Raw genomic sequence first — 14,202 nt, 5'->3', positions numbered from 1 at the left:
CTCTCTTGTCCTTCATATTTCAAAACTGTATAATTTATTAACTGATTTTCTAGAAAAGTCAAACAAAAGATGCACAAATATCCCTTTAATTGCTGTACCATGCCTCAAATTGAAGGCTCCCTGAGTCCTCAGATATTATCTGTGCAATACACAAGTGCTAGAGTGGACGTTTCCCCTAACTCGTCTCTTGCTTTATTTTAACTACTGTTATTTTATTGACAAACTTTACAAGCTCCCCTGGTCAAACATCCAGGTAAAGCTGTCCATGCCTAACATTCAGGCCTAAACTGTCCTCAGCAGCATCACAGGGACTATTTTTGACCCTAGCATGGTGACTCAAGAAGTAGAACCACATTTTAAATGCTAAGAAACCTACCAAACTGCCATCTGAAAAGACTTTACTCACAGGTTCTTCCACCAGCACAGTATGTTTTTCCAGGGAAAACAGGACTTAACATTAACTTGATTATCCCCCCATCTGCAAAGACCTTTTTTTCCCCAAATAAGGTCATATTCACAGGCACCAAGAATTAGGCTGTGGCCATACTGGGGGGGGGGGGGAGGGGGGCGGGAGGGGGTGCCATTCAAACAACTGCGTGTCCTCATGCCTCACCTTCAGTAGGTGTGGGGCTCCTGCCCTTCCTGTTTTCTGTATCTCCCTGTACCTCTTGCAGACATGGCAGGCCGGAGGAGGATGCCTCCCTGCTTACTGAGTATCCTCCATTAACTTGGATACTTAACATTACAAAAGTTAACATTTATACCACTCATCCCAATGGCTGAATGCAGCTGATAAGCAAAACACACACCCAGTGGTCGAAAGCCCTCCACTACCAGTGAGCCTGTGTGGATTTTCTCAGGAACTTGAAACAATTACACTTGAAGGCTAATTTTAGCACAGAAGAACTCACAATGAAGGGAATACTAAATACTTCGCATCTTATTTTCTGCCTGTCCCTGGCTGAAAATTGGCCCCCAGCACAAAGGCGGCTGTTCTAAGTGAGACTTCCGTGCTATTAAAAAATAAGGAGCACCTGGGTGGCTCAGTCGGTTAAGCGTCGGACTTCAGGTCATGATCTCATGGCTTGTGGGTTCGAGCCCCACATCGGGCTCTGTGCTGACAGCTGAGCCTGGAGCTGCTCCGGATGTGTCTCTCTCTCTGCCCTTCCCCAACTCACGCTCTTTCTCTCTCTCTCAAAAATAAATGTTAAAAAAAACCTTGATTTTCTCATGGGCTATAAATCCAATGACAAGTGTCCGTATAAAAGACACACAAAGGACACAGACAGTAGAGATCATGTGAAGACAAAGGCAGAAACCACAATGCTGCAATCACATGCCAAAGAACACTAAGGATTGTTGGCAGCCACCAGAAGCTGGAAGAGGCAAGTAACGGAGGAGGGGTTGAGAATACAACCAACACCTTAATCTGACTTCTGGTCTCCAGAATTTAAATGAATTTGTTGTTTTAAGCCACCCAGTTTATGGCAATTTGTGACAGCAGCCCCTGGAAACTAACATAAAATATTATACTACTCTGCTTTGTATATATTTTGGAATTTCTGTAACTTACACAAAAATTTTAGTGGCATATTCTTCATGAACTGAGGGGATGGCAAGGTGAGAGGCTCCAGAAGCCTCTGGATTCACGAGTGGAGCCAAAAGCCACAGACATCACGTGAGGTCCTATCGCCAGTCCCCCTCAAGCCCCCCCCCCCCACTAGGCCACTCCTGCTCCTGGGACCCTCATGAGTATGTCCAGCTCAGGGTCTTTACATGGATCATCCAGATGGCCCCTGCTGCTTCACGCTACCCTGTAGCTCTCCACTCTCCATGCCCCTGCCTGACTTGTTCCCAGGCCGCCCCATTGTGGTGTGATGGATTTCTCTCCGAAGGTTGTTGCTTGGGTGCATGCTGTCGGGTCTTCACAAACATTCTGTGTAAAACCCGTACCACTGTCCATCCCCAGTCTGAGATGAGTTCTCAGAGGGCCTCTGACTTTCCAGTCACAGCAGCATCAAATCTCCCAAACCTTCCCTATGGCTAAGGTACAAGCCAGCAGGTTGGGCCTGCCTCGTCCTACACACAATATCAATACCAGGCCTCAAAATGTCCCTGAGCTGTCAGGTTCCCCCCGAGGGGACCCCAGGAACACTGTCCCTCACATTCAGCCTGACAGTGGGCTTGTCCTGACCACACAGAGACAAATGTGGTAGTGTGGCACACAGACTTTATTCTGACCCCTCCCTTCCTCCTGGGTCCAGGTCTATGTCCTGATCAGTGAGTGGGCTCACTCAGCACTCAGAAAGACCCTCTTGCGTGCGGTGTTGGTATACGGGTGCCAGCGCCACTCCACATCTGCGGTGGCCTCCTGCTCCAGCGTGCCCAGGCGAATCATATACACTGGGGGGATGCAGATTGGAACATTGTCATCTATACTGCCAGACTCCCTCCCCATCCCTGACCAGAAGTAGAGTAAAGCCCCAAACTCACACTTCAGTTCAAAGCGAGGCCCAACCTCAGTCAGCTCCACACTGCGGTGGTTGGTCTTCCTATATACGTGGTGCCTGGGGCGAGGGGAGGCAGGGCAGGGATGAGGGGAGACAGGGAGCAGATGTGGGTCAACAATAAACAGCAGAGGGACACAAAAGTCAGGACACCATTCTAAGGCCAGCCCCTGGACCCACCGGAAGGAGATATAATCATCTTGGTTCGCAAAGGTGATAACCCGGTGGCTGTCATCTTTGGGCACAGGGAACAGGTAACGGAGTATGTCAGAGACCTGGGTCAGAGGGAAGGAGAGCGGCAAATGCCCAGCCTGGAACTCCCTGCCCCCAGCCCTCACCCTTTGGACCCAGACTCACCCGCTTGCCTAGGCGGGAGGAGAAGCCATGCATGATGAGGTGAGGCTTGGCCTCTGACACGGTTCCCAGGTCAGGGATGTCATGCCGCATGACCACATTGCACAGTGTGAAGTAAGCAGTGGGGCCGAAGGGCAGGTGGCTGACAATGAACCCCACTGGCGGGGCCAGGCAGGCCGTCAGAGACCCGCTCTGCTCTCAGACGGTCACCCCAGCAACCCCAGCAGACACCTTGGTGCCTGCCCACCAGACTTACCAGGTGTGCCTCGATGCTCATGGACAACCAGCAGGTCAGTGACCCCATTGGCTTTGCAGGCTCGCACCAGCGCCCCCACCTCATGCCGGCCACGGTTCATGCGCTGGGCACCCGGGAACACCAACTTTAGCTCCTGCACACGAACACACTCCAATTAGGACTGGGGCCACTAGTGCCTTAGCATCTCCCACTTGCTCCCCACTACTGGTACCTTTGCAAACATCTTCAGGCGAGAACTGGGATCTCGAGAGGTAGTGATCATGACCTTAGGATCCTCAACCCCTGCCCATCGATATTCATCATCCATGTGGTTGGTCACACCTGTCAGGAGCATGAGGGGCAAGAACAGGACATCGTCTTGGGAAGTAAAACGCTAACTTGAGGGAGCGTGAATCTGTCTAGAGCAACACTGTCTGGTAACACCTTCAACAATGAAAATGCTCCACACCTGCACTGGGCAGGAAGGTGGCTCCCCAGCCACACTGATCACAAACACAAGTGTGACTGAGACACTAAGTTTTTAAAAAGAATTTAATTTTAGTTCATTTTAATTATATTTATCACACAGGGTTAGTTGCTACCATACTAGCACAAGTCCAGATTGTTAGGCCAAAGGTAACAGACTCCTTTCCCTCATAACAAAAATTTATAATGTCTTTGATACCTTTAATATCTGTTGAATAACGCAATGAATGAAACATGCGGATGCCAAGGAAGTACCAGGAGCTGGGGACATGGCAGTGAACAAAATGGACACTGTCTTGCCCTGGCAGAGTTCCTATTCTAGTAAGGGAAACAACAGACAAAACAGAAAGTGGGATAATATTGTATGTGTTACATAAATGGAATGGGGAGCAGTAAAGAAGAGCTGTTCTGAGGTGCCATCTGTGCAGAGCCATGAGGGCACTTGGGAGAGTTGTGGGAGCAGGAGCTGCAGAGCTTTTCCTTCAAGGTGTCTGAGGAATGACATGGAAGCCAGCAGGCTCAAGTGCAGGGAGAAAAGCTGGCCCAGTGTCAGGAAAGTTCACCTTCACCACCGGCATCATCAAACTCCAGGGATCCCTGTAAGGCCAGAGCCTCCCTGCGTAACTCCGTAGGAATCAGGCGGTTCTCTGCAGGGGGAAGACAGAGGGGCTGAGTAAGACACAAGCATGGATTCTTCATTTGAACAACACCGTGGCTTACAAAAACTGTACAGACTTGATGAAAAAGTACCTTTTTACTCCTTTCTGTGCAGAAAGAAGATTCATGATTTTTTGGCAGGAGGAAGGGAAAGACAAAACAATTTGTCTTACATGCCAACCCGTTAACAATGGTTACAGGTTGTTTATTGTTCCTGAGTTTCATGGTTTGAGGGCTTTCTAAAAATATTTAATCGCGAGTATATACTGTTTTTGTAATTAGAAAAAAATTAACAAACTAATTTTTTTAAAGAATAAATGCAGAGTGCTCTGTACAAAGGTGGACCAGAAATCCTGAAACCCTCTGATAACAAAACTGCTAATCTTGCAGGGTCTGCATACTCAGTGTAGAGCCTGAGGTGGGACTGGAACTCACAAACTGTGAGATCATGAACTGAGCTGAAGTCGGATGCTTAAATCCGACTGAGCCACCCAAGTGCCCCCAAACTGCTAATCTTGATGCTTTGGGTCAGAGGTTTCTTCTGTGAACTAAAGCTGTACTTGGCAGAAGGGCTGGGCTGTAGGCAGAGCTGAAGTACAGAATATGAACATGTCCTTAGACCCAAGATTTCTTTCCAATATGCCCTGGAGAAATACTTGCACATGGAAGAAAAGGTTCATAGCAGCAGTGCTGTTCTTAACTGCCCCAAACTAAAAATAAGCTCAATACCAAGCACAGGGAAATGGGAGCCCCCACTACACTCAACTGATCTTAGAAACAATGCTGAGTGAAAATATAAAGCTGTGAAAGAATACATACAACCTAAAAATTACATTTAAAACTAAAAATCGAGCCATATGATTTAGGGATACACACAAGCATGACATAAGCACAAAGAAAAACAAGGAAACGGTTTATTTTCAAACACTATTCAATGCTGTGGTTATCTGAGTTGGGGTAAATATTCTTGAATTTCAATATATTGAGCATTTTTAATTTCTAATGTGGGCAGATAGGTCACAAGTGGTTAACACAATGCTTAATGCAAACATATATATACAAAACATATGCACTTTCTGTCTATACCATAAGAAAGTCAAAGTGAATTTAAAATAATTAGAGGACGGGGCGCCTGGGTGGCGCAGTCGGTTAAGCGTCCGACTTCAGCCAGGTCACGATCTCGCGGTCCGTGAGTTCGAGCCCCGCGTGGGGCTCTGGGCTGACGGCTCAGAGCCTGGAGCCTGTTTCCGATTCTGTGTCTCCCTCTCTCTCTGCCCCTCCCCCATTCATGCTCTGTCTCTCTCTGTCCCAAAAATAAATAAAAACGTTGAAAAAAAAGTTTTTTTAAATAATTAGAGGTATTAAGCTAAAGTACTATCAGAATAGAAAACAAAGTTCCATCCACACAAGAACCAAGAAAATAGGGATGGATACGGGACTTCCCATTAGGCATGTGTAACACTCTTCATTAGTATGACAAATAAAAAGCATAGAAAATACTTTTTTAAAAAAAGTGGAAAAAATACTGCAAAGTTAGATCCTAATTAACAACTCAAATAAAATTAAGTTCTCTGCAATTCAACAGTTTTAAAAAGCAAGGGAATCATAACAATGCTAAGACAGTGAGATATTCTTGCTACCTTGTACTGAAGGTAGCAAAAAGAAAAATAAGGGCGGTGGGGGCGGAGGTAAAATATCTATAGGACAACGTAAAGAATTTAAATTTGGTAAGAACACACTGTAAACAAAATTAATAGGCAAACTGTAAAATCTGGATACTGCAGCACAAATGTAAGTAACTCATACCATCACGGAAGGGGCATCTGCAAACCAACAGGAGACCCAACAGGCAAGGAAAACGGCCCAGTGTTCTTAGCCACACTAAGAAATGCTAATAAAAGGGTTTTATTCCGTTGGGTTTTAAAATGCAAACCAATGGTCTTCATAATGACACATTTAGAACTGCCTAGGGGCGGCGACAGGCATACCTTCGAGCGCGCGCCGAACCTTCTCTTTCTTCTCCTGGGCGGCTCGCTGCGACTCCTCGCGTGCCTTGCGGTACAGGTACTCCCGGCGAAGGCGGGCCTCACGACGCAGCTAGGGAACAGCGGGTCCGGTCGACCTCTTTCTAGCCACACACGCCCGGGCCCCGAGAGCCACCCGCCCCAAGTCCAGGAACCATCCCCAGCCCTCCGCGAACCCCCAACATCAAAAGCAGGAGCTCAAACATTCCTCCTACCATTCTGAGCGCGGCTTCCACGTGGGTCCCGGAGAATCTGCCGGCTCAGCCCGCGCAGCTCCACCCTCGATTCTGCCCTCAACCAAGAAGGTAGCCAGAAGCTTCACTAGACTCTGCTACTGCTAGAAGCGCCCAATGTTAAGATGGTGAAGGGTGGGGTGGAAGTCGCAAGGCGATTGGCCAGTCTGGAAGCGCATGCTCACTGGAGCAGCCAATAGGCTGGCGTCAAAGTGTTGTCCCATAGGATAGCAGTTAATAAAGATGTCAGTGTGTGGCTTCGCTACTTGTCACTGCTGTGCAGGATGCCCAATTTTAAGATGACGAACTGCTAAAATATTCATAACTGGCGGCCTTAAATGACCCAGCAACTATAAAAGCAGCACAGCGGTAGACCAGAGGCTCGCCTCCGGGTTCCGGGAATTTGAAACCCCTCCTCCCTTAAAATGGCTGCCTCGTCCATCGCCACAACTATAGCCCTACTTTTAAAATGCAGCCATCGCCAGAAGGAACTCAGAACTACCCATAATTCTAGCCGACTGTTTGGTAGGCTGGCCTACTTCAGAGAAACCGACTAATCAGTTTTGTGCCGCTGCTCAAGGCGCGCTTGCCTTTAGAAGCGACTACCCTGCTACCTCTAAACATCGGGAGACTAGGCCCACGTCTGGGAACGCCCCTTGAAGGTGGGTCTCCGGGGCCTATTGGCTGTCATGCCGGCATGGCGAACGGCGATTGGACGACCTGGGAAGAGGCTGGTTCCAGACCTCAGTTCCTTGGGCCCATGGCTGCGCCGGACCTACGAGCGGAGTTGGACTCGCTGCTTCTGCAGCTGTTCCAGGACCTGGAAGAACTGGAGGCGAAACGGGCGGCACTGAACGCTCGGGTGGAGGAGGTGGGAGGCTGGGGAGGGAGGGCGAGAGGGCATGCGGAGGTAAACTGAGTTTCACCGCTCTCCTCTCATCTCAGGGCTGGCTCTCGCTTTCCAAAGCTCGCTACTCTATGGGTGCCAAATCGGTAGGTCCCCTGCAGTATGCCTCCCTCATGGAGCCCCAGGTCTGCGTCTACACCAGGTGAGGAGCTGTGCATGCTGGAGCGGGTGGGCGGGCAGGGGTCCAGGCTGGGGCCTCCAAATGTCGATCCTACCTTCTCGTTCTTCAGCGAGGCCCAGGACGGACTCCAGAGGTTCTGGCTGGTGAGAGCCAGCGCCCAGACTCCAGAGGAGGTGGGGCCCCGAGAGGCAGGTGGGTCCCCCTCCCTCCCCCGCTTCTTCCCGCCTGGGCGCCCTCCCGATGTCAAAAACAAAATGTACAGGATAATTGAGGAGATGATTTTATTAAGGGTGTTGCGATGGAGAGAGCGGCCCAGATTGGAGGATCAGAATGTCTCAGCAGGGTAGACAAGTTTTAGATAAGGTCCTTTACAGTTGTGATAGTTTTGCAATCAGGGTAGGTTTCAGTCAGTTGGACAGAAAATGTTTATATGTCTAACTACCTTAGAGGGACAAAATTCTAATCGCAGTCACTTATGAGAGGAATGGGGAGTTGGAGGTTCTGTCTGGCCTTTCAGCATGTTCAGGCAAATGAGAAAAGTCAGTGTGTGGTTCTGTCACAGGTTAACAAGGGAGTCATTTGCTGATGTTATGAGAGTCTTGAGAAAGAGTGGTCAGGGCCTCTCATCTGAGTCACAAAGGGAAGGGTTGTTCTTTATGGTAAGCTGCTTTCTGGAACATAAATGGTTGGGGGAATTTTCCAACCATCGGTGTTTGTCAGGATCATGAGCTCAGATCAAGTTCAACATTGTCACTGAGAAGACAAGGAATACTTAATGAAACCCCCAACCTCCAGTCTTTCTTTACCCAGCTTTGCGAAGACGCAAGGGTCTCACCAGAACCCCAGAGCCAGAGTCCTTCCCAGCCCTCCGGGACCCTCTGAACTGGTTTGGAATCCTGGTTCCTCACAGTCTACGGCAGGCCCAAGCCAGCTTCCGGGAGGGTGAGTGGATCCTCTATCTCCTGGAAGGACTTGAGCACTAATGCCATGCCACAGCTGGGCTTAATCTGCAAAGGATTTTCCAGGTTTTCTCCAGCAGACTTTTGTTGTACACCTGCTGTTTTTTCAAAAAGCATTTACGGGCTGTTGGTAGTGTTCCAGGCCCATGCTAGGTGCTGGGGATACAGCAGGAAACAAAAGGGATAAACACCCCTCATGGAATGTTTATTCTGTTGAGGGGAGAAAGAGAACATGCAAGTAAATAAGTAAGCCCTATACATAATACCAGGTAGGGGATTGTTATGAAAAAATAAGATAGGGTACAGTGGATGGAGTTGGACAGGAGTGGGCTAGAGGAGTTATTTTATGAAGGGTGGTCTGGAAAGGCTTCTCTGAAGAGATGGAGAGAACTTTCTGGATGATCTGGGGGATTAGTGTTGTTGGCAGAAGTATTAGCCAGGGCAAATGCTTTGAGATGAGATGGTGTTTGAGATGGCAGAGAGGAAGCCAATAGGTTGGAGTGGAATTAATGCAGGGGGTAATGCCAGGAGCTGAGGTCAGAGGGGGGCTGGGCCAGGTGATTTGAGGCTGTGTAGACCCTGATGAGGACTTTGGCTCTGAACAGAGGGAGGTGCACTGGACCCACAGAGTGGTAGGAAAGTTGTGGGTACTGGGTGGGAAAAGACAAGAGCAAAGGGAGGAAGCAGGTGCCAGGGAGCAGCCATGCTTGAGATACAGGTGAAGGCTGTGAAGGAGGGGGTAAGTGGTGGGAACCTGTATGTTTTGAGAGTAAAAGCCATAGGATTTGCTGATAGATCAATTTGAGAGTAAGGAAAGGAGTGAAGAATGAGCCCCTAGATTCCACCTGGGGATTCCACCTGAGCCAGACCACCTGGGGAACTGAAGCTGCCCTCACCTGTTGTGAGAGGGCTGCAGAGTTGCAGCCAAGGGTAAAGTCAGGAGTTGGGTGTGAGTATGTTCCCAGTGCTGGGTGGTGGAGACTTTGATCAGGTGTCTGGGCACATGCAGTCTGGAGTCTGGAAGAGACCTGGCCTTGAAAGAGTGATTTGGGAGCCCACTGCATGACACTGGTGTTTAAATTCTCAAGCTGCTGACACACGGCATTAAAGCTGAGATCAGCAGAGGGCCTTGGAGTGTGGAGAGGAGATGGGAAGAGATAGGGGAGAAACCAGATGAGGAGACTGAGAAGCAGTGGTGAGGCAGGAGCATCACCCAGAGGGTAAGGGACCCCAGAAGAAAAGAAGAGAAAGTGCTTCCTGGAGAGAGGTGATCAGATGCATGGCCAGCTCTGCTGTTAGGCAGGTAGGCTGAAGACTGAACTGGCCAGTGGACTAGGCAGCATGGAGGACCCAGATGACTCAATAGAGGCGTCAGGCAAAAGCCACCTCGATGTGGATCCAGGATGTGGAGCACTCTTGGAGGCAGAGAATACAGATAGAGGAGAGAACAGTGAAGTACTGTGATAATGAAAGAAAGAAGGAAGGAAATGAGGGCATGCAACAGTGTTATGATCTGTGAATTTTTAGTTCTTGATGGGTGATAGTAAGGGGGTCAAGGAGGTCTGTTGAAGAGGTAGAATTTTGTGTGTCTAGTGAAGTTCTGAAGTAGCCAATGCAAGGCTCTTCCTGGAATATTTTAGGAATAGCATGGAGGCCAGAGTTCTGGAGCCTTTCCAGTCCCTGGGGATGTCCCCTAAGTCATGTGTCACATCACAGATACCATGGTGACAATCGTATCTCTTCATTTAGGCCTGCAGCTGGCTGCAGACATGGCCACCCTTCAGATCCGCATTGACTGGGGTCGAAGCCAGCTCCGGGGGCTCCAGGAAAAACTCAAGCAGCTGGAGCCTGAGTCTGCTTGACCTGTGACCAGAGACAGAGGAGTGAGCGCAGCTGTTCCTTCATGTGGCTGGCTACCTTATCTCAGGCCTTCCTCCTTCACAGATTGCCCCTGCCCCTATTCCCAGCTAATCCCTACTACTTAAAATTTCTCTGGTTTGCATGTTTTCAGCTTTGTTAGATGTGAAAGTTTGAAGAGGCAAACTGAGTAATGTTGAAAGTCACTACTGTGAAACCACTTCTAGGCTTGTATTCTCCTAGGACACAGTCATGTGGGGCAGAGGGCAAAGTTGTTAGGTTAGTTCATATTAGTAAATAACCAGAACATCCTCGTGGATATATCAGCTGCAGTTTCTTTACAAGATGCAATACTATCCAGCTAGTGGCAGGGAAGGGCAAAAAATAGGTGCTTCAGTTTCACTAGATTCTCAAAACTGATTTTGATATAGGAAAAAAAACCAAACATGGATAACAGATCAGGACAGCATGATTCCATGTCAATAAAAAACACAAACACCTGAGTAGATAGGCAGTCCTTGACAGGTTTTAAGCCAGAAAGTAAAAAAGGTTTGACTTAGATTTTCAAGGGAACTCTAGGAAGGGAACTCCAGGAAAAGACCTTTCAGATTTTTAAAAACCTCCTCTATCTTTACAGGAGTGAGACCAACCCTCTTTTAATTTTTGAAGGTCCAGTTGTATTTCCTGTGATGGGAACTGTGTCCATGCTTCATTTTCCTGCTGGGTTGTTGGTATTTTTAGCAGTTTCCAGGAGGTAATCTTTATGTTTGGGGAAAATTAATCCTTTGTTCATATACGAAATATAAATATTTTTCCCAATTTGTCTTTTAACTTTCCATATGGTGTTTTTTTAAAGCCTTTATTATAAAATAAAACAAATTAAACTGCACAAAATAATTGACTAGCTTAATGAATAACTAAGGTGAAAGCTGTAGTAACCATCACGCAGCTCTTGTATTTTTCTTTTTAGTCAGTTTTCTTAGTAGAGTTGAATTGATCAATCAGCTGTTTTATGATTTCTGGACTTGGGGTTGTAATTGATGTGATAAAGGAATTCTCCAGTTTCAGTTGAGGTACGGAGTGAATCTTGCAATTTGTCTTTTCTACCATAGGTCTACATACATATATACATTATGTTGATTAATCCACGCCTACTGCTTTGAGATGCCACCTTTTATTCGTTCACTTAATCCCAGTGTGTACCCCTACCATATTTTGGACTTCCATTGTTTCATTGATCTTACTGTCAGTTAATAATCCTTGAGCCTTTCACATATACTTTAATCGCAGTGGTCAGATTTGTGATTGGATTGGGGAGAATGTTTGTTTTGTTTTTGTTTTTGCCACTTTGAGCTTAAACTGTCCGTGAAAAGCCTACTGGAAGCACTCAAAAGTAGAGAAATTTCAGAACAAAATACGGCTGCTACCAACGAAGAAGCTAAAATAAGATACCACAATCCGTTTTTGCTTTTCACGGAAAAGATATTAACGTGGAACTCCGGTCCTAGAAGGGGTCCTTTATTTTAGATGTCAGTAAATGACCGTTTATTGTTTGGAGTTGGGCTTCAGGTGTGCCTGCAAACGCGGACTGTGAAGACGGAAACGCCCGGCAATCTGCCCTAGCTCTAGTCCTTTAGATTTCCGGGACCAGGAGTTCCCGCCCCTGAGGAGGCCCGGATGTTCCCACCCAGGCCGAGTCTTGAGAAAGGGGTCTTGAAACTGGGGCTGGTGGAGCTGCAGTCAGAGTGAATCTCCATGGGCGGAGCGAGGCCGGTAGTGCGCCGCTATCGTGTGGGGGTGCACATGACAAATTGATAGAAGTGATGTATACAAGATGAGAGGCAGGTTGGTGCTGACTCCCATATGGTCTAGCGGTTAGGATACCTGGTTTTCACCCAGGCGGCCCGGGTTCGACTCCCGGTATGGGAACAGAGATCTTTTGTTTCTTCAATTGGCTGGAATTTTGTTTCTTCTGCCAGTGGAACACCTCAGATAGCATTGGGCGTTTCTCTCTATTTAAACCTGGAGAAATTGAGGCCCAGGGAGCTCTGGGCCCCAGCTTTCTGTATTTTGAACGAAGTGTCAATTTTCACCATATCAGTAACTGTTTTCTCTATCAGGAACTTATTAATTATAGAAGATACCATATACATTATAGAAGTGAATACTATTATATTTAAATATTAAATAATATTTAAAATATTCAAAATTTATTGTCAATCTCAGTGGAGGGTGACCACTGTCTGGCCCCTCCCACACACCTCTGGGTAAGGACACCCTCCAGGAGGAAGGAGGGGCTGGGTGGAATCAAGACACTTGCAGTCTCTGCTCCAGAGACAGTCCAGAAGCTGGGCTGCAAGGATTGGAGCTGAGTCTCTGGAGGAGCACAGGATGAAGTGCATGAATGGACTGGAGAGAGCCAGTTGGAAGAAGTCTCTGACAATTTAACTTTCTCTGGTCTTGTGGCCGCTTTGTTTGCCGAATGGTCCAGTGGTTAGAGTTCCGTTTTTTTTTCACCTGAGCAAGCCGGTGTTCCCCCTACCCTTTATGAAAGTTACTTAAAACTTTAAAATAACCCCTCACTCAGCCCCCCCCCTCCCCCCCCCCCCCCCCCCCCGCAACACGTGCACAATGCCCATCAAAAACTACAAACATGAGTCACTAAATGCCTTCCTCAATTTTCCACCTCCTTTTCTCTGGTTCACTTAGTCAATCCAGGGAGGTTATGTGCAGGTCCTGCCTTCAGGAGTTTATTTATTCACACTAGTTTATTCATTCACACATGGGGAGAAATTATTTCTATTATCATATTACTTTAAAATGTTACATGTTGGGGCGCCTGGGTGGCGCAGTCGGTTAAGCGTCCGACTTCAGCCAGGTCACGATCTCGCGGTCCGGGAGTTCGAGCCCCGCGTCGGGCTCTGGGCTGATGATGGCTCAGAGCCTGGAGCCTGTTTCCGATTCTGTGTCTCCCTCTCTCTCTGCCCCTCCCCTGTTCATGCTCTGTCTCTCTCTGTCCGAAAAATAAATGAACGTTAAAAAAAATATTACATGTTAAATATTAATATATATAAATAAAAATATATAATTAATATAATATTAATATTAACATATTACATGTTAAAATAGATACAATGGAGTTTGGAAGTCATCCTGTCTTCACAAGAAGAAAAGCTGAATAAACTAAAATTTAACAACTCTTCTCAGATCCATGAGAAAACTGAAATCACAGGGCAAATTGCTGCTTTGAAAACTGGAAAGAAGAGTGAATACAAAGAGTCATAGTATACCAGGCTCAGAAGCCGCTGCTGGAGCCAGCAACAGGTAGAAAAACTTAAAGGCTAGTTGACCCTGCTGAGAAAAAAACTCTCTAAAGGCCTGATATACGAGGGAAGCCTTTTATTTTATTTTATTTTATTTTATTTTATTTTATTTTTTATTTCATTTTATTATTTTAAATTTTATTATTTTATTTTGACACATTTAATATTTATTGTTCTTGCAGAACAAGAGTCCTAGGTAGTTGCTACCTTGGTGGCTTAATTTAGACAAAAATAGCCAAGAGGCATCAATTTATTACTATAGCAGATTTAACAGTGACTCACTAAATTATTTAACAGAAGCATTTTCTAGAAAGTATGGATCTAGTCACATGCATACTAGAATAGGTGAAATATAAGAACACCATACACATTTTGTACAATGCACTTTTAGTTCTCCACAGTTTTGTTTGGTATAAAGCAAATGTAACTTGGCTCTGATATAGACCATTATTGATATGATTTTCAAGTTTTTCAGTGTGGGAAAGTGACTGTGGCCCTCCTCAACATGGAGTCCATAACACCCCCTGGGCAGGTTCAGA

At 46.8% G+C, this 14,202-nt stretch overlaps 2 protein-coding genes and 1 non-coding gene across 4 annotated transcripts; 2 read left to right on the top strand and 1 right to left on the bottom strand.

Annotated features, from left to right (window-relative positions):
• Positions 1–2,213: 2,213 nt before the first annotated feature.
• Positions 2,214–7,165, bottom strand: IMP4 (IMP U3 small nucleolar ribonucleoprotein 4). Its single transcript, XM_003980243.5, has 9 exons — positions 6,479–7,165; positions 6,228–6,336; positions 4,146–4,229; positions 3,329–3,438; positions 3,118–3,250; positions 2,865–3,019; positions 2,688–2,782; positions 2,494–2,567; positions 2,214–2,403 (listed from the first exon to the last, which is right to left on the bottom strand). The coding sequence occupies exons 1-9, from the start codon at positions 6,479–6,481 to the stop codon at positions 2,291–2,293; spliced, it is 876 nt and encodes a 291-aa protein (XP_003980292.1). The 5' UTR covers positions 6,482–7,165; the 3' UTR covers positions 2,214–2,290.
• Positions 7,166–7,183: 18 nt separating this feature from the next.
• Positions 7,184–11,624, top strand: CCDC115 (coiled-coil domain containing 115). Of its 2 annotated transcripts, none has more exons than XM_011289120.4 (5): positions 7,184–7,367; positions 7,442–7,545; positions 7,634–7,716; positions 8,320–8,466; positions 10,233–11,624. In XM_011289120.4, exons 1-5 carry the CDS (start codon positions 7,194–7,196, stop codon positions 10,343–10,345), a joined length of 621 nt encoding a protein of 206 aa, XP_011287422.1. In that variant the 5' UTR covers positions 7,184–7,193; the 3' UTR covers positions 10,346–11,624. The 2 variants fall into 2 exon arrangements, with proteins under 2 accessions (XP_011287422.1, XP_003980291.2); XM_003980242.6 differs by having other exon boundaries at positions 7,189–7,367; positions 8,335–8,466.
• Positions 11,625–12,197: 573 nt separating this feature from the next.
• TRNAE-UUC lies at positions 12,198–12,269 on the top strand. The gene has a single exon. It is a non-coding gene; the product is annotated as a tRNA-Glu (tRNA).
• Positions 12,270–14,202: the final 1,933 nt, after the last annotated feature.

This window comes from Felis catus, chromosome A1 (assembly GCF_018350175.1).
Source record: "Felis catus isolate Fca126 chromosome A1, F.catus_Fca126_mat1.0, whole genome shotgun sequence".
NCBI classification, from domain to species: domain Eukaryota; kingdom Metazoa; phylum Chordata; class Mammalia; order Carnivora; family Felidae; genus Felis; species Felis catus.
The sequence above is the reverse complement of the archived record's forward strand: the minus strand, read 5'-3'. Positions and strand labels throughout refer to the sequence as shown.

Excerpts from the sequence above, each read along its gene's own strand:
- IMP4 (XM_003980243.5), bottom strand. Across the intron at positions 2,568-2,687 it reads GATGATTATATCTCCTTCCG|GCACCACGTATATAGGAAGA; the intron begins GTGGGTCCAGGG and ends CCCTCGCCCCAG. Across the intron at positions 2,404-2,493 it reads GCCTCGCTTTGAACTGAAGT|TGTATATGATTCGCCTGGGC; the intron begins GTGAGTTTGGGG and ends GCATCCCCCCAG.
- CCDC115 (XM_011289120.4), top strand. The coding sequence starts at position 7,194 with ATGGCGAACGGCGATTGGACGACCTGGGAAGAGGCTGGTTCCAGACCT. Across the intron at positions 7,368-7,441 it reads TGAACGCTCGGGTGGAGGAG|GGCTGGCTCTCGCTTTCCAA; the intron begins GTGGGAGGCTGG and ends CTCTCATCTCAG. Across the intron at positions 8,467-10,232 it reads CCAAGCCAGCTTCCGGGAGG|GCCTGCAGCTGGCTGCAGAC; the intron begins GTGAGTGGATCC and ends CTCTTCATTTAG.